Genomic DNA, 24,550 nt, shown 5'->3' on the forward strand with positions numbered 1-24,550 from the left:
AGAAAACAACCTTAAAAAATTCAAGGACTGAAAGCATTTCAGAACGGCACACAATGGAGTCATATGCAGACAGAAATTGATATATTTGATGGAATATGTTAAAAAAGAAAACATCCTTTAGGTGTTGAAGAGCTTCTAGTTTCTATGAATGTACTGTAATCTAACCAAAAAAGGGTACTCTAGAGTCCATTCCTGTTGATGCACACCAACAGTTATTCTAATTAAATGAAAACATAATCTAGATTCCAACAAATGATATGATGATTTGTGTTTTACAAATTCCACAGAGGTGTGGAAAAAATTTACCGCCTTTTTCATATTTACTTCAACATTAATGGGACGCTCCTCTTAACCCTACCACCAAGTTGATTAAAAAAGGCTTTATTCTGACACCTTGTGGTTGTATTTATGAATTACAATTACACGCATCGTGTCACGTGGTTAACATGTCATCCTGCACTGACGGAATTACCATGAACTTAGTGGCCCACTGTCTCGTTGATTATTTTACTTTATTAGAAGGGATTTCATTTGTTTGTCAGTAATATCGCCATTTGTGCTAGTTTTGAATATTTCAGATGTTCCAAACCATTATAAACTTTTAATGAAAATTAAACACATTCAGTAATCTTCCATGCTTATTTTGATCATTTGTGTTGTCTGTTTGCCTGCGTTCTGAATTAGTCAACAACAATCGAACAATAATGGTTGAATATATGTCAATGAAGAAGTCATAAAATTTGGGAGTGTGTCTACATCTAGATGGATTCAGGAAACCTCTTTTGCCAGTGGTTCATAAACTATATGATTGTCTTGAAACCTGGTCGAAACAAAGGAAAGGATCTGTTTTTTTGTTTGAGTTGTTTTTTTTTATTGATGATTTTTATGATGCAAATTGGGTTGGGGGTGGAGTTTGGATGAAGTGGACTGATGGGCCTCATGGGGGAAGCAGGACCCAACAGCGTGTCATTGTAGTTTCTCCAGTAAATGTATAGTAGATGTCTCTTCAAGTATTACCAAAGGCATGTTGACATTATATTTAGCAGTGTTAGTATTAGTATTACTCTTCCTGCCATCTCATTCAGGGGATTTCTGTGCACTTGTCTACGTCGGTGAGAATGAAGTCTGTTTCTGGGTGTGTCCAGAGAGGAGGGCAGCCCAAAAAAAAAGCTTTCAGGAAAACGATATAATAATATGATCACTTGCATTTAATGTTGGGAATATTGAATTTTATATTGCAAAATTATAATTTTGTGACAAATTTAAGTACTGATGGAGTATTTTTCAGTGGGGTTTTTTTGTAATTCAGAGACAACCTGTAGGGATCCTCCTGCTGTCCCTTCTAAAGGGTAAGTCATCTCCATTCATGCTGCTTTTATACAAGTTATTTCAACATATTTTTAACCTGAAAACTTAATAAACTTCCCCTGAGACATTTCAGTCCATGGCAAAGGATCTGGTTTGCTCTGTGGATCATAGTGCTTTGTTTAGTTGAAGAACATTTAAAATTCTACTGCAATAGTTTAGCTATTATATTTTTAATCCTGACAGCCATTCTATCTGGAGATATTTTCATTCATTATCACTGTTCAATTCTGTATTCACCATTCCAGCTATATTTCTATTGTCTTGTTTCTATGGTTCCAGAATATTTAAATAAACTTATCTCTTTCTGTGACAGGCAACAACTGATCTATTACACAAATATGGCTGTCATACTTTTGAGAAGATGATTACATCAGACCAAATAAAAGTAATGCCTCATCCTCACAGACAGACGTCACTGTGGACATAGACATGAGGGGGGAAAAAAGCATAGAGCCAGAATCTACTCTGTTCTACTTTCACCTTTGGCTGCTAAGGAGAAACAGACCACAATAACAACAACAAGAACAATAACAATAATAATAATAATAATAATAATAGTAATAAATATTCAGGAACCACTTTTTTATTGTTTCATGATGATTCAGTTTGAATAAGTGTAAAATAGTGATTTAAAAGAATTCTAATATCAAGTATTCTTATTCTCATAACGATCCTAATTTTTATATGATATCTTCTGCATCTTACCTCATATCATTTGGCTGATGTTAACAGATACACACCCGATAAACAATAATCAGTGATCTTTGATGTGGATAGAATTATCAGGGTACATGGATTAAGGTTTAATGTAATAAACGGACTTTGACTGAGCCGACTGGAGCCGGTCTGCTGCGCTCGCCGCCGCTCAGGGAGGCTGGTGCGCACCTGTCGTTCGTCACAGGTCGGGATGATTTCACCTGTTTCGGGGTGTGGCCAGCGAAGACGCGACACGCAGGTAAGCCCAATGAGAAAGTCTCGGTTCAGAGCAACGATCGAGTCGAAATGATGAGTCGTGTTTGAGTTTTAGGTTACATGAAAGTCTATTTTATTCTTCAGTCAGTCCAGGAGTTTTATTCACGCGTGTTTACCGGAGGAGCGGCTTGTACGCTCATCATGTGGAGACCATCTTCCGTGATCCTGTTGCTGTCGCTTCTAAAAGGTAATTTCGTTTTCCTCTGCTCACATATTAGCCTTTAGGTTGTTTTAAACCTCACTGATCATTAATGGCAAATTAAAAAACAGATACCTATCAGACACCTTTAATTTATATTAAATTAACCGACAAAACAGGAGGTATCGGTCACATGACCTTTTCGTCTCTGTGACACCAAAATGAATGTGTATCTAGTCTGAAGCAGATCAACCCAATGAATTAATTCAATTATTCTACATACAGTATATGTAAGTCCGTTTTAAAATCATGATCAAATGAAGATTTATGTTAAATACCCACGTTTAGTTACATTTTAAATTATTTATGTTAAATACCCACGTTTAGTAGCAGGTTACATTCCAGCATCTGAATGTGTTCACGGCAGTTTCACAGTAAAGCCGTTTCCTGTGTCTTTGTCTCTGTCACCGGTTTTTCTGGTTTTGTCACTTTGAATTGGTCTGCTGTTGGGATCAACACACACACACGCACACGCACACGCACGCACACACACACACACACACACACAGACATACACACAACTCATAATAAAGATTCAATATGAATATAAGACACTATTTGATGTGACCGTCTGCTTCCATCCGTCCACAGTGTCACAGTGCGTGGATGTGACGGTCGAGCGGGCGGAGAGGAGCACGGCTCTGTTTGCCTCAGTGACCCTACGCTGTGACTTCAGCACCTCTGCCCCCCTCCAGGATGTTGTGGTGGTTTGGAGATACAAGTCCTTCTGTAAGGACCCGGTGCTGGAGTACTACTCCACGGGTAAGTGACAAGCTGCACATAAACCACAGTGGATTATTCCCACTGTGGGGCACCCTCCTCTGACCTCTGATCTGACCTAGTAAAAATGTAATCAGGACAAAGTTATTCCATAATATAATAATAATAATAATCCACCTTTAATAGTCCACACAATGGGGAAATTATGTTTTCCTCTCCAGTTTTCTGTACATGCATATATACATATGTGTTAGTCATATATACATATGTGTTAAACGTATATTTATCTACAGGTCTGTTTTCATACTTATTTTTCTGTTCACTACATTTCGTTTTATTCATCTCTGAGATTAATAAACTCTTGGAATGTGGCAGATTTTAAGCAATAAATGAGTCTGAGTGTTTGATCTGAGGTGTAGCTTGTTTATCGACTAAATTTTAATGTGTTTTTTGTGAGAGGACTAAAAGTTACGCTGTAGAAGCACCAAGTAGGAGCAAAAATACTAACATTGTGAAATATGAACACTGAACAGAAACTACATCAGATACTCATGCCGGTCTTATGACTCATTGGTTTTGCTAGTGTTCATGAACCAGTTTGGTGAAGCTTTAAACTGTATCCTTAATTTTTGTAGTAAAAAGAGCTCAAGCCTCTATAGAGAATGACAAGAGGAGGGAAATAGAAGTGTGACTTCACTCTGTTTGGCCCATACTGAAGTCTGTATGAAATGATTTTCAGGTCTAGATATTCCGTTAAAGGTGGTAACTTATCCCCGTCATAAAATGCATCCTTCTGGTCTTTGCAGCGTATCAGTCCGCATTACAGTTGGGACAGGACCCGTCGAATGACTGCCCAGATAGTCAGCGGACAATGCGCACAGTGATCCAGAAGCGCGGAAGCAACGAGCCAACCCTAGGAACGGAATATCGTTCACGAAAGATCACCATCGAAAATAGTGAGTTCACGCTAGAACTGTGTGGATCTTGTGAGCAGTTGGCACCAGGTTCAACCCACTTGTGACGACAGCAAGAAGAAACTTTTGTTTGGTTTTCAGACACTTACCATGTTTATTACAAACTCTATGCTGAACTGATTTGCTCATTAATTAGTTAGAAAATTAATCAGTAATCAGTTAATTCTTTAAATGCATTTATTTATTTATTTATATATATATTTTTTCTATTTTTAATTTATTTAAATGTATTTTCTTAATCAAACATATGGAAAACAAATATTGTGGCTCCTTGTGTGCCAGTTTTGGATGATTTTCTTAGTCTTCTGTTTTATTCGTATTTATTTATATTTTAGATTGGATTGAGACACAAGAATTCATTTATCCTCAGTAGTAATGACGTAATAATGTGTGTACAGAGGCAGATCTGGTGATCAATGAGGTGATGTGGTGGGATAACGGTGTGTACATCTGCATCGTACAAACTCCAGGAGACACGTCTGGTGACCCTGATGAAGAGGTCAAACTCATCGTTTACCGTAAGAAACAAACAAAAAGATGATTAAACACACACACACACACACACACACACACACACAGTCCCAAATACATGTGCTTTCTGCTGTTGTTGTACAACACAGTAAGCGGATTCCTCCTTTCCTCATAGACTGGTTAACAGTGCTCTTCATCATCATCGGAGCCCTCCTCCTCATCCTCCTTTTCTGTATCTGCTGCTGCCAGTGTTGCCCTCAGAAATGCTGCTGCTACGTTCGCTGTCCCTGCTGCCCACAGCAATGCTGCTGCCCAGAAAAAGGTAGGGAGTTGGACCGTCATAATGGCCTCACAATGAGTTCTAACATGATATAAATGCCTGTGATGAGGATTAAAAATTAGTTGTTTTGTTTCTGTGTAACTTTTAAATTCAAAATTAAAAAATGTGTAACTTTTTAATCTGGTGCATTTATTAGTGCAATAATCCCTCCATATTTCATTCTCTAGACATTAGCTGATAATGCTGTTGGGGGTGTTTGGGTTAGGGTAGAGGTTAAAATACCAGCTGGATTTTACTAAATCAGGCGGCTGAATTTAAGGCAGACTTGACAAAATGCTGAAAACACAAACCAGGAATTTTTTTCAAAGATTTTTGTTCTGAATGACAGTGCAGTATAATTTATGCCTATGATTGAACTGAAAATAACGTTTTTGGCATTTAAATAGGTCACATTTCTCACCTTTATCTCTACAAGTTCGTTTTCATTTTCGTAAACCAATAATCAATGTCACGTGGCTGATAGATAATCAGCTCTGAAAATTTATTTTATACCTTATCAATCTGGCTAAAATGACGAGCAAGTTACTGATAAACATCCTGAGGACTCAGAGAGGACAGACTGTCAGTAAAAATCAATCATAATGTCGATTCCATCTTCAGCTGTGATGCGTCATCGTATGATGAAGGAGGCTGAGAGGGCCATGGCTCCCTGGCTAGGAGGACAGCCGGTGTACGGCCCGATCAGCCACGGCTCGTCCCAGATGAACCCGCTGCTTTACGCTGGTACACACACACACACACACACACACACACACACACACACACACACACACACACACACACATCACGTTTAATGATCACACCTTTTAGCGCCGTCACACTTCAGGCCGTTATTCGTCCGCATGTCATATTTGCTATCAGCTAACTTTGTTTTGTTGTTTCAGGGTCTGTTTCAGGCAAGAGTGTCCCCCTGAAGCCCATTCCCCTGCCTCCTCCTCAGTCTGCAGTGTACAGCATGCCCCCTCCCAGCACCGCCCACACCTCTGGAAACAATAGCCACATGCTCGATTACCTGGAGAGCCAGGTTAGGGGGATGGACATGAACAGTCCTCCGCTGCAGGTGTGGAATCACCCATCGTCTACAATCTAATAGAGCTTCAGATACCTCAAAATGTCGTGTTCTCATTCCCAAATATTCAAATTTAAACCCTATAGCTGCTGTGTTGTTGTTTTTTTGTGTGTTTTTTACCATGCAAATTCTTTGTGTTATTTTCATTATTAGCTGTCAGATGTGGAGTAAAATTATAAGAATGCAAAGATTATTTCCATTTTTGCATCTTTACAAGCTACGCCGATGGCTTTGGTTTCTCTAAAATGTTCAATCAGATGTAATTTGCATGACAGATTTTTTTTTTTAGAAATCAAGTGTTTATAGTATTTCAAACAGCCTTGAAACATTGGAAATATGTTTCTGTCATCACAGAAAATTGAACCACCAGCTCTGAAGGAGCACACTGACAATTTGATGAACAACTGAGTTGGTATTGCAGCTGCTGATTCAATGTTCCCTCTAAGCAAAAATGTGTTGTTCGAGGCAGATCGTGACACCTTTAATAATTAATTTAGGTGGCCTAAACGGTTAAACAACAGTCACAGATAGTAAGGCTATCTCCTTTCTGAGATGATTTTTTTTTTTCTTGGCTCCTGAGTAATATTTTCTATCATTAACTAAGGATGATCTGTGTGCAACTCCAGCAAATACTAAACCAGTTTGTGTTATGATTGAAGTGCATCTATGTAATGTAACTATGGTTTTCTTTAATATTCATATTTAATATTCAGGTTCAACCCCCTCCACCCCAGCACATGCAGCTGAACCAGCCTCCTGTCCACCCCATGATGCACATGCAACCTCCTCCCCATCACATGCCTACGAACATCCCATTTTCCCCCGGACCTCCAAGCATGATTTCTGCCCTGGACGAGGGCCCAGTGGAGCGTCGCATAATCACACTCCCACCGATAAGGGAGACGCAGACGAGCAGAATGATGCCTCCTCCACCGAAAACCCGCCCTCCCAGTTCCAGCGAGAGCAGCCGCAGCGGTTTTGGGCGCCGCGACGAACGAGGAGGAGCAGCAGGCAGGCGTTACCCCTCCCCACCTCGCTCCAGAGGGATTCCCAGGAGCTACAGCGAAGAGTCTCTGGACGGGAGGGGTCGTAACGGGCCGCGCAGCGGCCTGCTCCAGCCTCGCTCCCGTTCGAGGGATGACCTATTTGATAGCAGGTCCAGAGGAGACTACTCTCCCCCGGCTTCGAGAAGGTCAAGAGGGGGGTCCTGGAGCTCAGATGATGAGGACAGTAGCAGGAGAGGAGGGAGGAGAGGAGGAGGGTACGGGGCAAAACCTCCCAGCTACCTTGAATACGAACCTGGACAGAAACCAGGAACACGAAGGAATGAACGATTCTCTGTAAGACACACATTGCTTTAGTTGATAAAAATGGATCAGGGCAAATTCATACATCATTTTGTCACACAATCAAAATTAAAGAATGAGTTTTAAAGAGTTCTCCTGGTTGGAAGTGAATCTAAAGTTGGTGTGTTTCTCTCAGGACAAGAGTTCTCGCAGTGGCACGAGTGTCGTCATCTGAGCCGTCCAGATGTGAATACCCCGACCTCGGCCTCGGTGAACGTGAACACCTCACTAGAGTTGGAAGCCTACTTTTCTGGCTACTGGTAATCTTATCACACCACTTTTATTTATTATTCCATCCAGAACTAACTATTGTAATAGCTTATTGATATTAAAAAAATGACAGAGTGAGTCATCGAATGTCAGATTGAGAGGTTTGAGATTTGAAAAGGTGTTTTACAAGAACAAGGGGACCTGTTTGAGAGTTTTCACGTGTCCAGTCGTCCTCCTGAGCAGATTTTTGGGGAAATAGTCCCGTCTGCTGGTGAAACACTCTGGTGTATGGAAGCCACCTGTTCCATTGTTGAGATGAGACTTGAATTTTGGATTTATCCTCTTAAAAGCTTTTTGTTTGCTGGTAAAATATGTATATTCTCAGTTTTTGAGCTGATAATGCATTAAACATGATCTTTTTGTACATAGGGAATGCATCTCAGGGCCAGTAAATAGTCAATAGATTGAGAAATTAAGAAATTAATAAAGGATTGATCATCTCACAATCAAATATACATATTTTTAATTTTAATTATAAAGTTATCCATTCATTTAGATTGGTTTGGTGTGAGTAGTCACGTTTAGGAGACATAAGCTGTTGAGTTGTCTGCTTTCGCTCAAATATCTTATAATTATGTATCACATCACAAAAATATTTGGAACACACCATGTCTCCCCTGCAGTCATACGGGGTCGTTGTGTAGAATAAACATTTTTCCTACGCGAAAGTGATCACAACCGAATCTGTGAACATTGTGTTTTTGATTTTTGTGGTGAAATATACCTCAAAAACCCATATAATAATGATTCGTTTTTAGCTTTTTTGTAAATAGATATTTTTCATTTTCTGGATATTTTAACTTTTTTTCCCCAAATATTTTGAAGGAAAACTGTCTTATAATTAACATGATGCTCTATTCAGGTAATGTTGAAGTTGCATTTTAAACCTTTGTATATAAGAAGAATGGAGTATTTATAGTTGGTGCTTATAAATAACTGTAAATCGCGTGTAAGTACTTTGCATGCTACTCCTGTGGGAAATGAAGTAATACCAAAAACGTTTCCACATTGGTTTCTCTTTATAAAGTATGGTTGTCAGCACTATAGAAATGTAAAACTTGTGTTTTTCAGTACACTGGAATCTTGCTTTTTTTAACCCTTGTATCATGGTTTACTTAAAAGAAATACACACTGGACTAAAATCATTTAAAACTGTGACTTGCATGTTTTTCTGCTGATATTTCAAAAGCTTTTATTTCTTATTGATTTTACAATGTACAGGCAGTTTGTGTTTATTAATGCTGATAATAAACTTTTACCTTCTAGGTATAAAAGAATTCTTGCTCGTTCTTATATCCATTTTAAGTTAAATAATAGTTTTACAGTTTTTAAAATTCAAGTAGTTCAAGTTAGTATTTTTGCAAGGGGATGATTTTGACTTTTGTGTCTGTTGTGCTTGACCATAAACAATAAATGAATAATTTTCCTGAATAAATATAATTTTATAAAAGAATAACAATTTTTTAGTAGGGAAAACTGTTCAATACCTTAAATTAAAATTTAAATTAGTCTTGATATTTAAGCAAACCTATGATATTAGTGAAGCACTGCAGGTTATAATGGACACCAGTGAATGGAAAGCAGGGTCGGCAGTAGCACAGTCCACTGGGTCTTGGGCTGGGGACAGGAGGGTGGACGGGTCATTTGGGCCAAAATATTATGAGTGTGAACTGGTAGTTGGAGAGGTGCTAGTTCACCTCCTGAGTACTGACGAGATGTCCTTGAGCAAGGAACCATCCCCGAGCAAGTTGCACATTGGGTGCACGAGAGAAGAGCTGCCGCCACTGTACCATCATCCTCTCCTTTGCGTGCCTGCAGACCTCTTTTGTGTGTGTGTGTGTGTGGGTGTGTGTGTGTGTGTGTGCGCAAGGGCCTGCGCATCAATGTGTGTATTAATATATAAAAGAGTAGAATAATAAAATTCCCTATGGGGATGAATAAAGTATGAATTTAAGTATTTTTGTCTTTAATTCTCTAAAACTGTGTGTGTGTGTGTGTGTGTGTGTGTGTGTGTGTGTGTGTGTGTGTGTGTGTGTGTGTGTGTGTGTGTGTTTACCATTCATTCAGTCATTTACCCCACAAGAACAGTTTCTGAACCACAAACAAATTTGAACATGCGAAAGTAGTAGGAATAGTGTGTACAAGATTGTGATTCAAATTTTATGTCAAAGAGTATTTGAGAGTAAACTATAATGCAGACATAGAATTCTCCAAAGGTAAAATAGTTTTCTCAATACTAATACAACCTAGATTTTGTGCAGTTTTGCTCTTGAGAAACAAACCAACCAACAAATAACTTAGATAGACAATATATCAATGGAAATAATATACCACACTGAGGCAGTTGGTGAGAGGCTTGGGAAATTTAGTTTTGTAGACAGTAGAAAATTATGGTTTCTACAGTCTCTTTTTATAGTTATTATCTCATTGTACATACCTGTTTACTATATCTGTTTATTGTGTACTGTATTTTAATGCAAGTACTATTTTTGTGTATTTAAATCTTGTTTTTCCTCTTTTTGCTCTCTACATTACTTTTCTGTATAATTTTTGCACGAATCTGTCCTAGTAGTGGTGCCACTCTAATTGCCCTCAATTGCCCCATGGGGCAAAAAAAAGTTTTTTTTAAATTGAATTTAACTAAATGTGCTCATGCAAAAAATCCATCACATATCATATGTTTTCCTAGGTTTGATTACTTTCCGTGAAGTTTGGTTATGTGTGAGTTTGATTTTGAATGAGGCTTCATTGAATTAAAGGGAACTGTTGGGCGTCACTGAGGAGGTATGTGTTCTATTGACCGACTGTTTATTGTTGTGTAATGTTCACTCCATAGCAGAAGGTGGCAGCCATGAGCACATGGATAGATACCAACCGCATTACCGCCAGCAAAGAAGAAACAGTACCTTGTATAAGTCGCGTTTTGATGACGTCACCGGGAGAGGAGGTGCGGATTTGCCACGTCGTTCTGTGTGCAACGCATTTATCTGTTCTACTGTTGCTCTTGGAGTCCATGTCTAACTTTTAAGGGCCTTTAATATCCTCAGATATTGCGGGGACGAGCAGCCGGTGTCGCCAGGCCCGTCACAGCTCGTCGCGGTACCGGAGCAGTCGGGCGTATTGGAGTTGGAAGGCGGAGAAATGTTCGGTGCTGTCTGGACTCGTCAGGCTGGAAGCCACACAAGTGACTGATGCATCCTCGTTCGCTTCACCCTCCGTATGTTGATGTTGTGTGAGTAACCGAGGCCTTCTGAAGCACTTCTGAAACACCTTGTGCTGCTTGTACAAGCTTTCACCCACATACAAGCTAATTACTTAAGTCATTTGTAAAGCAGAGACAGAAATGGTGAAGCTACTTGTTATAACAACTCAAAACGGCAGCTTTATAGCAGCTCTGCAGCAATAAAAAAAACCACCTAACAAGGACGAAACCCCCAAAGAAACGTACAATCCAAGCAACACTTATGTTTAAACAGCTTCATTTTCTAACAGAACACTTTGTGGAAGGCCCTGTGGTGAGTTTAGGGTTAGAAACATGTTGCAACTTCCCTAAAATGACAAAATAGCCCCCTGCACACCCTCCGTTGTAGTTAATATCTGTGTCTCAGTTCCTGTTTTCATCGTCAGCTTTGAGGTGTGTGTGTGTGTGTGTGTGTGTGTGTGTGTGTGTGTGTGTGTGTGTGTGTGTGTGTGTGTGTGTGTGTGTGTGTGTGTGTGGATATGAATGAGAGATAGAGTTTATAGATGTTTTTCTGTTGAAGACTCAGTATAAATATGGTTTGATGTTGGAGTAGAACACTGGAGCATGCAGCCTGAGTGTAGCAGCATCTCCATCATACTGTGTGAGCTGTCATTTAAGAAAGGCTGAAATAAATGGCCAGGATGTTATCTGCCTCAAGTTTGACTTTCACTTTTGGTGCCTATTGCTGGCTGATGAAGCTGGGTGGAACACCCTTTTCACCCTTTTGATGATAAGATGTGTCACATGGTTTATTATATAAATGCACAACTGTAATAGCGCGCATACAACTTTCCTTTCATTACACAGTAATCTGGTTCTTATTTTTCAAGTTAAACCGTTATTTGAATTTTTTTTTCCAGTGTTAAGAAGTAGCGAAAACTTTATTTCGTAACTTCCATCTGAATCCAGGTGATAGCTTAATATGAATTCATCTGATTAACAATCTGGTAGCCAGAAGTGACCATGTCATCTCACAAACAACAGGCTGGAACATAAAAGTTGTTTTTTAACAAAAGTGTCTGATTTTCTTTTATCTTTTACAACTTGGCACTGTAACCAATAATTTTACAAAATTTTTGTTTGACAGAATTTCTGTAGCAGCTGCAGCCATCTGTGCAGGGCACGTGAGTTGTTTATTTAATCCGAGTAATTGATTAATCAGTTGCAGAAACTTGCTCATGAATTGCTCATTCATTAACCAGTTAGGTCAATTGAAAAGTGACCCAACTATTTTTATTCTACATTCTCCCACAGGAGTATACAGTCTCATGTAATTCTAATAGTGGTAGAGCGCATGCTTTGCATGTATGTTTCCCTGGGTTCAATCCTCGGCATCTGCAGCCCTACAGGGCGCAAGCCAGGGTCAACTGTTGGCCGGTCCCAAGCCCGGGCATTAAAAAACTTTGCCAAACAAATATCAAGCATTCATAAGGGATGACGCGCTGTGGCGACCCCTAACAGGACAAGCCAAAAGGATGTTTTATTGTCTAGGCTTTGGACTTGTGGCCAGATTAGTGTATTCAATGATTGGGTAATCAGACAATTAGCAGTGCTAATCGAATGTTTTCTGTGCCAGGTTTCCCAGCTTTAAGTACCAGTTTTTATATTTTAGGAGATCTCACCCAAAAAGTATTTTTCCAGGAGTTTTCATTAGTGTTGAGTTGAAATAAGTCCTTTTATTAACTCCAGTCAGTGACTGGTTATTTTTGATTTCCACCTTCCCCCTTCCCTTGCTGTCAGAGGAGGTAATCATCTGTCATGGATCTGATGAAATAAATTACAATAGAATCAACTGTTGCATTCCATTTAGTTGTTTCATTGTTGTTTGTGCTCGCTGATTGACACACCTGAATAGTAATTTTCTGTGTAACTACAGCCTGCTGTGAGACGTTAAAAATATGCTCTTAGGGCGACCGTTTCAGTTTTCAGAAATTGCAGGACTGGAGTTGAACTTATAGAACTTATAGAAGCCTAACCCCAACACAAATACTTTTATTTATGTTTACTATAGAATTAACAAGTGATGATATGTTTCTCTTGTCAGTCACACTTGGAATTTGTCGCTGCCAACAATGGGAAACTTTCCCATTGTTGAGTTTCAACAGACAGCCTGCATATGAGCAGGTCTGACACTCAGGCGCTGTTTGTTTTATTAAGCAATAGATTGACAAGAGCCAGGATTGTAGTCACAGAAAGGCCTAGGGATAGGTCTGTTCTGTGGTGGATGTGGATTTGTTGTTGACCTGCCGTCACTCAGTGGCCAGTTTATTTGGTACACCTGAAGAAAAGGACTAAAATTCTCATTCAGTCTAAAAAAGTCTTGAACTACATCCTCTATCATGGAGCCTGCAGTGTTTTTGTTGAAACAAGTTTTGATGCAGTTGCGTTTTCGTTTTCACTTAGATGTTTGCGTCCATCATCTTGTTCTCCTCATTTCTATCAGTTTCTTTATCAAGTTTAGGCAAAATTCTTTCAGAAAGAGCAAAATATAGCTTTTAAGACAAACATTTGGCTCAATGTCCAGAACAAGGAAAGTTACACTTCAATTACAATGAAGTGATTTTCCTTGTTTCTGGACAAGGAAATCACTTTATTTCTGTGTTTATTTTTCATGTTTTAATGCAACAACTAAATATAAATCCACACTAAGAAAAAAATATTAGGCTGTCTCGCAAAGCCAGTGGAACGTTCACCAATCGCTGAAGGAGATACTTCAGGATACTGACTAAACTCAGAAAAGCCATAACACCTTAAAGTGAATTTTCTGAGCTTTGATGTTTATCTGGAAAATCGTTGGAGATTAAATGTCTCACTGACATGGTTTGTGTCATGATAACTTGTCATGTCTGTCAATCAAGGTAGGTTTGATGAGCACTAATCAAAGTAGCACCAAGGTAAATGAACAAAATAATTCAAATATGATAAATTAATGTAACCACTGTGAGCACTTTGAGTGTCTAGAAAAGAAGCGTGAGGTACCGGTAAATGGAATCCATTATTTTATTCTGAGATGAAGAGCTTTTCATTCATGTAACAGGATTATGCAAAAACCACAGATTGGATATGCATGAAACTTGGTGGGATGGTCTGTGGCCATATCAGACTCGAGGTGAGATATTTATTGATTTTAAAAAAAAAATCTGAATCCGAACAATTTTCTAGAAAATCAGAAAACTCACATTAAGGTGTTTCGGCTTTTTTTGAGTTTAATCAGCATCATGATCAACAAGCTAATACGAGTGTGTCAAACTAAAACAATGTGAAATTCTATCATTTTAGCTGAATTTTGACAAATCAGTGTTTTGTGTCTAATATTGTTAGGTAATGGTGATAAATTCTACTTTGCTGTTATGCAGAGTTTCAGAATCTAATTGAAATCTGTTGAACAACCATCACAAGGTCTGTTATTGTTGTTATTGGCAGAGATACCAAGCTATTTTGGTGTACCACTGACAAATGGGTTGATGGAAGAGCTGAAAATAAAATGTATTAAATATTTAGAAAAAACTAAAGCACAGAGTTCCTCCAATCATTTTTGAACTATCATTGCATCTTTGCACCTCCTACTTCTACTTTTTGAAAAGTAAATATTTTGGGACAGAGTTGTGCTAATAATTCTATGATTTCATGGAGCTGCGATGTATTTGAGTAAATGTTTATTAAGCCTCAGGTTTTTTTCTTTTTCCAGTTCTACTTGAATTTTTATTTAATTGAGCAACTCTTGTTAGTCACCCTGTTCTACTTCGTCTTCCTTTTGCTACTTCTACCATGAAATCTGCTTTTCTAAGCATGAAAATTTTTAAAGTTTGAGCTGGCAGGAGTTGTGAAGCCATTGAAGGTGACTCAGACAACATTTATTCTCCAATGTTTTTTGCTCGTTTGACACCACTACAACATTAACAACAAACATTACTGCACTGCATCTTCACTTTTTCTGTAGTACATGTGAATGTAAATGTACAGTAATAATACTTTGTTCCCCGTAGGGATATTGTTGGCACACTCTAGCACACAGTTAGTAATCACATGCATATATATATATATATATATATATATATATATATATATATTATTAGTGTGTACAGGCCCTTGACACACACACAGGGGGCCTGTAGGCATGTGGGGGGTAGGGTGACGGGCAACTCCTTCGTGGTGCACCCTAGTGAGCAACTTATAAAGGGGCAGTGCCTTGCTCAAGGGCACCTTGGCAATGCTCAAGAGGTGAGCTGACACGTTCCACTGTCAGCTCACACTCTGGAATGGCTGGGCGATGAGTGATGATGAAGGGAGAATGTGGAAAGCAGGAGAAACGGCCAAATCTGTCTTATGATGTCTCAGTCCTGATATTCAGCCCAGCCAGTGACAGAGGCATTCTGACTGGGCTACCAGGTAACTGTGAAGTCGTTAGCCCTTAGCGAACCTATGGCTAAATTATGTCATCATTAAGTTGTACTTTTGTACGCGGCTGCTGCTCCAGAGTTCACGTCAGGCTTCACTTTCATTGCGTCATCTGGCAGGCAGATCTTATTGAATCCTGTAGGGGTTTTTTTTTCAACACTTGTGATGCATATACAAGAAAAGATTGCCTGGTGATTCTCCGTATGTGGTTGAGGAAACATTTCAGAATCAAACTTGAAACCCCTGTTCTGTGAACAGCTAATACCTCAGACATGAACTGCTGCACAAACCTCATAACTGCCCAATCATTTCAAAGAGGTAACCTCCAGAGCGTGTAGATGTTTGGAGGCTGATCTGGATGGTTAAAAAGTAATCAATAAATGTTGAGTGAGCTGCCCGAAAAAAGTAAATTTCTAGTTGACATTTTTACTGGTGGACAACGATTTGCTTTTTGGAGACAAATCCTGTGACTAGTGTTTGTAAAATACCTCATAGTTGCAGATAATAGGCCAAATTAATTAATTGGACTCGAGTTATGACTCCTGGGTTAGATGTTAACTCTGGTTCAGATGGTTCTGCTGATGAATCCTTCTGTAGTCTGCCTCCACATCTGATTCACTGCTGCTACATAGATTTAATCATCAATTTACATTTCTTCTGCTGACTCAAGTCGTGTTTTCATTTCTTCCACAGTGGCCTTGCTGCATGTGGTGGCTCTTTGAGGAGAACGAGAGGAGTCCCAGCTGCTGTCGGTTGGTGGGTGGGTGTCCGTGGTTGCCGCGATAGCTGGTGACCATGCCAGGAGGTCGCAGGGGTCCCAGCAGACAGCAGCTAAGTCGCTCTGCACTGCCTTCCCTGCAGACTCTGGTTGGAAACAACCTTGGCAATGGGACAGGCCTCAGGAACAGGTGAATTAATGCATGTAGAAATCTGTGAAGTAAACTGAATTGATCTGAATAGTTGTAACACACATCCAGTCCTGTGACAGTGAGTCTTTATTGGTGTTTTTTGTCCACTTTAATGGAAATTGTTCCAAAATCATTCATTTCTGAACTCAAGTATCTTCATTCATTTGCTCATATATTTAGCATAATGTCAGCATGTCATCTCCTTGAGTTTTGTCTCTCTACACCTAAATATCTGTTTGTTTAATTAAAGAAGATAACATCAGTGATAGTTTGGCTGTTGATTGTTTCAGACTTTTTGTTTTATTTCAGTCAGAATGCTTTATTGTTCTCCTGGGGGGAAAGAGTCGGCCGGATGGTGTAGAAAATCCAAAAACTCGATCCTCACAGAGCTCCCTGCCTTGTCCAGGTGTCTGTAGACACGGTTCAGCAGGTAGATGGTAGATGGTTACTCTGACACGGGGCTGGCAGACAAATTGCAGAGGGTCCAGGTGGGGTTGGACCAGGGTTAGAGATGATCCATGTGTTTCAAGGGACTTCATAATGTGGGAAGTCAGTGCCACAGGTCTGTAATCCTTTGCTCCACTTGGACATGATGGTGTCTTAGGTACCGGGACCAGCAAGATGTCTTCCGTAGGGAACCGCAGGGAAACTTTGAAGACTCAGGCTCATGTTGAGGAGGTGCTGAAGTATCCCAGTCAACTGCGCCTTTATCTCCTTTCCTACACTTGATCTGTTATCAGTGATCGTCGTCATGCTGGGTTCTCCTGCTTTGGTGATGATGTGATGGCTTCAGTTGTTGTTCACGAGAACGGCAAAGTCCTCCATCTTTCTTCTTACAGGGCTTCCCTGTCTGGAAGCCCTCAATGGAAACGTTATCTGGAATGTCCTTGCGTAACCACCTTTCACTGAAGCACAAGTCCTGCTAGCTGCCCCATCTTATTAATGAGCAATCTAATAACTGTTATTACAGTTTATTACTTGAGATACCTGTACGTCTTAGAACAATGGCGTTCAGATTTAGTTCAAGCTGCTGTTCCTGGGTGTTAACTATACGTTCAGAGTTGTAGCATTCTGCTGACTGAGAGCAAAGGTGAAATAACTTGTAGTGTGAACAAAACGGGTAAAAAACTGGACACCAGTGTGATTGTTCTAATTAAAATCAGATAAAAGTGAGTGAGATACAATTAGTAATAAAGTTAGAATAAAACATAAAAATGATGAGCATGCTCTGGGTTTAGAGGTTTTTTTTTTCCCTTTTAAATTATAAACAGAAAGGTACACCATCTTGTGTTTCCACTGTGATTCAACTTTTTCACAATTGTTAGACATTCACCGTACAACATGAGAAAATTTGAAACCCTCATCTTGAATCAGGTAGCTAACTTGAGTTTGACGTGGTAATCATTCTCACAAAATCATCACAAGCATTCTCTTCTTTGCAGAAAAATCTTGCACATTTTTAATTTTATTTTGTCCTCTTTCAGGAACAGTAACTCTGTGGGTCTATCTGCCCCCCCGCTAACGGCGCTCATTACGCCAGAGCCGGTTCGGCATTCAAGGATTCCTGAGCTCCCGTTGGACAGCAGCCTGCTGTTTGAGTTCCTGCTCTTCCTGTATTTGCTGGTGGCCTTGTTTGTCCAGTACATAAACATCTATAGAACGGTGTGGTGGTATCCATACAGCCACCCTGCCGCCTCTACCTCTCTCGTAAGAACACCAGCTCTGATTCCTGCGTGTATGATCGCCGTGAACTTTAAGGATGCATCCATGAAAAACTGATTCTGCTTTGCTCCTCAGAATTTCCACCTGATGGACTACCACCTGGCTATCTTCATTACTGTCATGCTTGCCAGGAGGCTTGTTTGGACAATAGTTTCAGAGGTAAACACTCGGGCCTGCATGAACGCTCATCTAACAAGAGTGATGACGCCGCAGCCTCTCCAGTAGCTGAGTTTCCTCCCTGGTCCTTCTCTTCCAGGTGTCTCAGAGCGGCGGCGGATCGCTGCTCCGCTACGTGGTTCTGATTGCAGCTCGGCTCAGCCTGCTGACCATGTGTGGGTGGGTGCTCTGCTGGACGCTGGTCAACCTCTGCAAGAACCATTCTGTCCTCAACCTGCTCTTTCTGGGATATCCGTAAGTATTTTATTTTATTACAGCGATCCCTCGTTACTCACAGTTAATGCGAATCAGGAACCACATGCGATTAACAAATTCCGCGACAAACTAGTGAATCTCATTATTTATGATAATTTTAAACATTTATGAACCCTCCCTATACTGATATTAAACCACTTTCGATCTGTACAGTGGTACCTCTACTTACGAAAGCAATTTGTTCTGGAAGAAAATTACGTATGTAGAGACGGGTTTTCCATGCCAAATGCCCTAATCTGTTCCAAGCCCCCCAAAATTTCATACATAAATGTTTTATAAAGCCTAAAAATGCATCTAAACATGTAACAAATACATGTTACGATTAGATTATTACACAATAAATGAGAGTTGTGCATAATGTAAAAAACAAAGAATAAAGAATAAAAATGATGGTCATTTACCTTTTAACTGCTGTCCTCATTGTTTTTTGCCCTCTTTGGTTCATGCGCTCCTATCTCACGATGCCGAACAACAGAGTGAATTCCAGTCCTCCTTTTGAAATTCTCCAACCACCCACGTGATGCCTTAAACTCCTTAAACCTCCTTTTGTTTGAATAACGTGGCGATTGTAAATGCATTACGGCCATATTCTTTGGCGAGATCAACCAATCCCTTTGTCATGCTCTTCTATTATCTCTTGCTTTGTTTGTACGGACAAAAAAACTCTTTTCTTCATCTTTTCGTCTTTTCTCCATAACTTTCTTGGGGTCTAAAAGTTAATATATTTACATAAAACTATCAGAACACCTCATGGGTCGAGGGCTGAATGACGAGGACGCTGCATAGACACCTATTTAGCTACACATAGAGGTCCCTCTTAGCCAATGGGATGCCAGGAAGATGCTAGGTAATAGCCAGTGGCAGAGCAGCTGTAAGAATGTTGCCTTCAGGAAACTTTGGGAGCTGCGAGTAGCAGCCCATAATGTAATTTTACCTTTCGTATCCTGAAATTTCTTTCGTAACAAGAGGAAATATTATCCTGTTGAGGCATTTCGTAACTTGAAAATTTCATATGAAGAGACGTTCGTAAGTAAAGGTACCACTGTATTACCTTTTCCCACACTCTTATCGACTGTTTAAAGCACTTTTGTGTCTCATGGAAGTCCGAGACTCACGGAATGGAGCGCACTTCCGGATGCAGTCATCCTATAGAATGCGCGTACGGGTATCAAGTGACTGCCTACCAAAAATCTGCAATGAGGTGAAGTCCCGAGCGTAGATGCGCGAAGGTGCACTGTACTTATTTGTAATACAATGGATCCACATCCTCAACACACTCACATTAAAAGTAATTCATTCTTTTATTCCACTGTCTCTCCCCCAATCCACCCCAGATTTGGAGTGTACGTCCCACTTTGCTGTTTCCATCAGGAGGGAGGAAAAGGCCAAACGGCGCCGGTAGACTGCGATTACCCGGCCGACCACCAGCAGGCCGAACTGGCGGAGACCCCGTTCTTTCGCCCGCGTGACTTTTTCTTCCTGCTACGAGAGAACCTCAGAGAGCAGTTTTCCAGCCCCCCACATATGCCAATTCACACCTGCCCTCCACACACACACTCGCACACGCCAGAGTTGATTCGAGCAGAGGTGGAGGAGCTGAAGAGCGACTTCAATCGGCGGATCAAGGAAGTGCTGTTTAACTCTTTGTTCAGCGCTTACTATGTCGCCTTCCTGCCTCTCTGCTTTGTCAAGGTCGGTGTCAAACCTGTTTTTAGCGCCATGAGTTTCTTGTTGATCTTCAGCTCCTATTTTCACGTTTTCCTGCAATACCTGGCTGAAACGTATCTTTATGTCCATAGAGTACCCAATACTATGACATGCGCTGGTCATGTGAGCATCTGATTATGGTGTGGATCAATGCGTTTGTGATGCTGATGAGTCAGCTGCTGCCCCCCAGCTACTGCGACCTGCTTCACCGCTCGGCGGCTCACTTGGGCCGCTGGCAGAAACTGGAGCACGGCTCATACAGCAATGCGCCTCAGCATGTGTGAGTCCATATTTTTAATCCCACAACTGTAACAAACTTTAACTTTTAACCAGCTTGCATGTAAGCTTGGTGTGGATTTTTTTTTTTCCCAGGTGGTCAGAAAGTACCATTTGGCCTCAGGGGGTGTTGGTACGACACAGTCGGTGTCTGTACAAGGCAGTCGGGTCCTATAACGTCGCTCTGCCCTCTGATGTGTCCCATGCAAGGTTTTATGTGAGTATTTATAGTTTCTGTTTTAGAGACAGTCGATGCAACAAGTACATTATTGACTTGGCTCACAGTGAACAAAGCAGTGGCACCGTGACGATGTAAAATAAACACACATGCTCTTGTTAAACCTTATGACATCATGTCTTTGCTTTATGAAGCAATGGCATGTAGGGACAAATCAGGTGGACTCTCCATAGGCAGCACGGCAGGTCAAACAACAGACTGAGTGGTGTTGGATGATCTTTTTTTGCTTTCACCAAATATAGTGGACACGAACGTAATTTGAGCTTGTATGGACACATGGATAAGTGACACATCAGGGAAGCCTGTCATTTTCTTCCTTTAGGGAACTGCTGCTAGAAATGTTAATACCAGTTTCCCAACATATAAACTGTTCATTATCCAAATATATTCAGTTTACAGTGATGTAAAAACACAGAACAATGAACAAAGGTCGCAACGGACAAATCCACAGAAGGATCAATGGTCTTTGGTTTTAAAAACACTTAATGGGTAATGTATAAAGCTGCATTTGCAACAGTGCCTTAAGTATTTTATACTCTATATAGCTCATAATAAAATGCACTTAAACCTTACATCTCAGGATCAATTGTAGACAGTTCTTTTAAATGAAGACACTGTGGTGTCATGTCACTTCCACTCAACAGTTGGTCTTCATTTTCATACATTTTGTGACGGCCACACTGCCTGTTTTCTATTATTCCACGTTACACAGGGAGGTGAAACAGACAAGCAAGAAGAAGAGCAGAGTAATGAGGATTCAGTGGAACTGAATCAGGCTCTTTGTTTGAAATGAGGCTTCTTTTTTTCGACCAATTGATTTTTTTATTACCAATTGATTTGCTTTTTGAACGCATTAAGCACCATGTCTGGAATTGGTTTATGATTTAGCGTAACACTGCACCTATGCCAGATTTTCAAAGGCCGATATAATACGAGTACTTTGTGGCAGGTAGATTATTAACTAGCTGGTGTCACCCAGCGCTGTTCAATACTATTGTTAAAGTCTTAGACTTCTGATTAATAAGTAAGGAATTGGCAAATCTGATTATAGAAAATCCAACTCAATAGTTCATACCATTGATAAATATAAAATTTATTCTTTGAACTTTTGTTTTTCCCCTGTTATGTCAGTCATTCCAGTTGAGGACTTGAGTGGAGGCAGTTGTACAGATGATTGGGACTATAAGAAACGATAAATCTCTGTATTGAACAAAGTTTACTGGACTTGAAAGAAAAACTGGAAGACTGTGTTTCCTCCATGTGTGTGAGATTTCTTCTGTATGATCTGTATGACATCTTTCTTTCTTGATGTGTCCCTCAGTTCCTCTTCCACAAGCCGTTGCGGATCCTGAACCTGCTGATCTGGATTGAGTCCAGTGTGGTTTTATACCAGTTATACTCTCTACTGCGCTCAGAGCGCTGGAACCACACGTTGTCCCTGGGCCTTATTCTTTGCTGCAACTACTATGTCCTTTTCAAACTCCTCCGGGATCGCATTGTACTGGGCAAAGCCTACTCCTACCCTCTGTCCTCCAACGGCCTGGGACTGAAGTCACAATAAAGGTAGCTCACAGTGAGACCTCATCGAAGAACTCTGAACATGGAGAGGAGATGGGTGGAGGTCTGGTGGAATTTTTTTTTTTTTGAGGGATTTAATGCTCACACTTGGAAGTTGAGGGACACACTGTGAACTCATAATCATATTTTGATACGGTTCTATTTTTAATGCAATGTTTATATATATACCTATTTAAAAGAATATTTTTATTTTGTATACTACTTCAAGTTACGCTGGGCATTACCCACTGACGACTTAAAGCATGTTGTTATGTTGTTGCTAGGCGACATAAGTCAGGGAATGCCGGAAGGTGACTTTCACCAAAGATATTTTAATTGCAGGTGACCAATCACTGAGCAGACTTCTGACAGTCAGTTCAGTTAGACGCAGAGCAGTGGAGAAAGAAACGCTGCGCATTGAGGTTCCATCGGTCATTTTTAAAGCAATTTCGCACCAATTTGGTAAATGTGCAAAATTATAAGATAAATGAGAAGAAGAGGCCACAGCATACATTTAGAGTGGTAGCCTGATGTTAGCATAAAGCCTGATATTTCTCCATTGTTTAATGCCATCCAAAATTGAAGTGTATTTGTGACAAAACCAACTTACAGGGGATAAACTGACTATAAATAAGCTAGCAGTACGCTAGCTGTAGCTTCATCTGCAATGGGCTGATATGAGAGTGGTGAAGAAAGATTTTCAAATCCAAGTCAACCCAGAAAGAGAAAAATTGTACTTCTGAAAAGTTTCAGGTTAAGATTTAAAGCAGAATGTCATCTTTGGTTTTCAGCCATCAAAGGGCGTAGAACTCTCCTGCAGTCCACAGGTACGCGTTCCCACCGCCCCCGCCTTCATTTGTTTTTGGTTGTTTCTCCTTATCGTAGATGGCCGAAGGGTGTCTTCTGCACCCACCGTTACACAAAACCACCACCGTGTAAATAAGATTTCGACGCCGTTGGTGTCCACACGTTTGAAGCACACTGAATAATGTCAGACTGACGCTGGGTGCTGTTGTGTTGTCATACCTCCCTGTGCTGGGACTGGGTATTTAACATGTTCAAAGTTTGAAGAGCTAATTATTAACATAAGAACCTCAAAGATATTGAACCCCATTTAGACACATTGGACTCTAATTGATATATTGATTCCTAAATGTCTCCTAGCAACTTTATTTGTCCACGTTTGGTGCCTAAATGCTTTTCCCATGATAGGGTTGAAGATGGTTTGATATAAGTAACGGAAAGATGTTGATAATAATAAAGATTATTGTCGGTACTTCCCTGGAACTAACCCTTCTTCTGTTGCACATTTATTCTAATTACATTTGAATGGGAATTTTACAGGGGGTGTTTCATAGTCTCAGTTAATGGTTAGAATTTGATGGGAAAGACAACTAGAAGGGAAATACAGTGACCACCTTATTACTGCTTTGTATATTCTCAGTTACCAGTGCGGTGTTACGAACGGGTTGCTGTGCATGCTTCCTGTTCGTTGTCAGGTATTCAGATTTGTTTTGAACAGAACCATATGTGAAAATCAATTATTTGCCACACTGTCATTAGTTCCACTTTTACTGTTTCACTGTCAGGTTTCAGGTTCAGAGTTAACGGTCTGCTCTGGAAAGTAAGAGGAATCTGTATCTACATCTGGATCACTAGTGCTGCCCCAGCAGTGTGTGAGAGAGCTTTTATTATACACGTATGTCTGTTATTCTGCTTTGTCTTCAGACACGGCCTTAGATCATCACCTTGGTGCTTATGTTTTGTTTGCAGCCATTTTTCAATATACGAGTCAAATGTTTGGCCTGAATATTGCTGCCTACACCGCTGACATGTCAGTTTGTTTGGTATACTTTTATGTGACCTTAAAAGGAAACAAGATGTTTTAATGTTTGCTTTGATTCATCTTCTGTAGATTCTTTTTACTTGAATGTAAAGTCTAGGGGTTCACAGCACACTGTATCAGCCATCATTTCACAAGTATGACGAACAAGCTTGGTCATTTACTACAATGCTCTAAATTATACATAGTTCTCTTGTAACCTACTTTGAAGACAGGTTTTAAGGTTATCTGAAGCTGAATGTCCTCTGTTATGAAAATTCTAAATTTGATTCGTGGAGCTTGTTCCTTAGAAAACGTGCCATATCAGGATGCACTTTCAAACTGCTGGTCCCACTGACGAAATCATAGGAACCGGTTATCATATTTCATCTTTTTACAGTATTCAGATTCTCCATTACATCTCTGGAAAGGCTTTGACATTTGAAATAAAACGATGGAGTTTGAAAAAAAAAAATCTTGTGTGTGTGTGAACGTTGTATGAGCAGACTGAAAAGAAAAA

General features: G+C 40.1%; 2 protein-coding genes across 4 annotated transcripts; both read left to right on the top strand.

The window, feature by feature from the left end:
- Nucleotides 1–2,311: 2,311 nt before the first annotated feature.
- On the top strand, nucleotides 2,312–8,976 carry ildr1a (immunoglobulin-like domain containing receptor 1a). Of its 2 annotated transcripts, XM_068317267.1 has the most exons (10): nucleotides 2,312–2,323; nucleotides 2,425–2,527; nucleotides 3,131–3,301; nucleotides 4,066–4,215; nucleotides 4,632–4,751; nucleotides 4,880–5,026; nucleotides 5,645–5,767; nucleotides 5,929–6,104; nucleotides 6,827–7,453; nucleotides 7,596–8,976. In XM_068317267.1, the coding sequence occupies exons 2-10, from the start codon at nucleotides 2,482–2,484 to the stop codon at nucleotides 7,632–7,634; spliced, it is 1,599 nt and encodes a 532-aa protein (XP_068173368.1). In that variant the 5' UTR covers nucleotides 2,312–2,323; nucleotides 2,425–2,481; the 3' UTR covers nucleotides 7,635–8,976. The 2 variants fall into 2 exon arrangements, with proteins under 2 accessions (XP_068173368.1, XP_068173358.1); XM_068317257.1 differs by lacking the exon at nucleotides 2,312–2,323 and having other exon boundaries at nucleotides 2,352–2,527.
- A 1,678-nt stretch (nucleotides 8,977–10,654) lies between these two features.
- Nucleotides 10,655–24,438, top strand: tmem39a (transmembrane protein 39A). Of its 2 annotated transcripts, XM_068313438.1 has the most exons (10): nucleotides 10,655–10,676; nucleotides 10,777–10,961; nucleotides 16,062–16,276; nucleotides 17,761–17,983; nucleotides 18,074–18,157; nucleotides 18,255–18,409; nucleotides 19,765–20,122; nucleotides 20,230–20,417; nucleotides 20,510–20,630; nucleotides 21,973–24,438. In XM_068313438.1, the coding sequence occupies exons 3-10, from the start codon at nucleotides 16,164–16,166 to the stop codon at nucleotides 22,210–22,212; spliced, it is 1,482 nt and encodes a 493-aa protein (XP_068169539.1). In that variant the 5' UTR covers nucleotides 10,655–10,676; nucleotides 10,777–10,961; nucleotides 16,062–16,163; the 3' UTR covers nucleotides 22,213–24,438. The 2 variants fall into 2 exon arrangements, with proteins under 2 accessions (XP_068169539.1, XP_068169529.1); XM_068313428.1 differs by lacking the exon at nucleotides 10,655–10,676 and having other exon boundaries at nucleotides 10,685–10,961.
- Nucleotides 24,439–24,550: the final 112 nt, after the last annotated feature.

This window comes from Antennarius striatus, chromosome 1, assembly GCF_040054535.1.
Source record: "Antennarius striatus isolate MH-2024 chromosome 1, ASM4005453v1, whole genome shotgun sequence".
NCBI lineage: Eukaryota > Metazoa > Chordata > Actinopteri > Lophiiformes > Antennariidae > Antennarius > Antennarius striatus.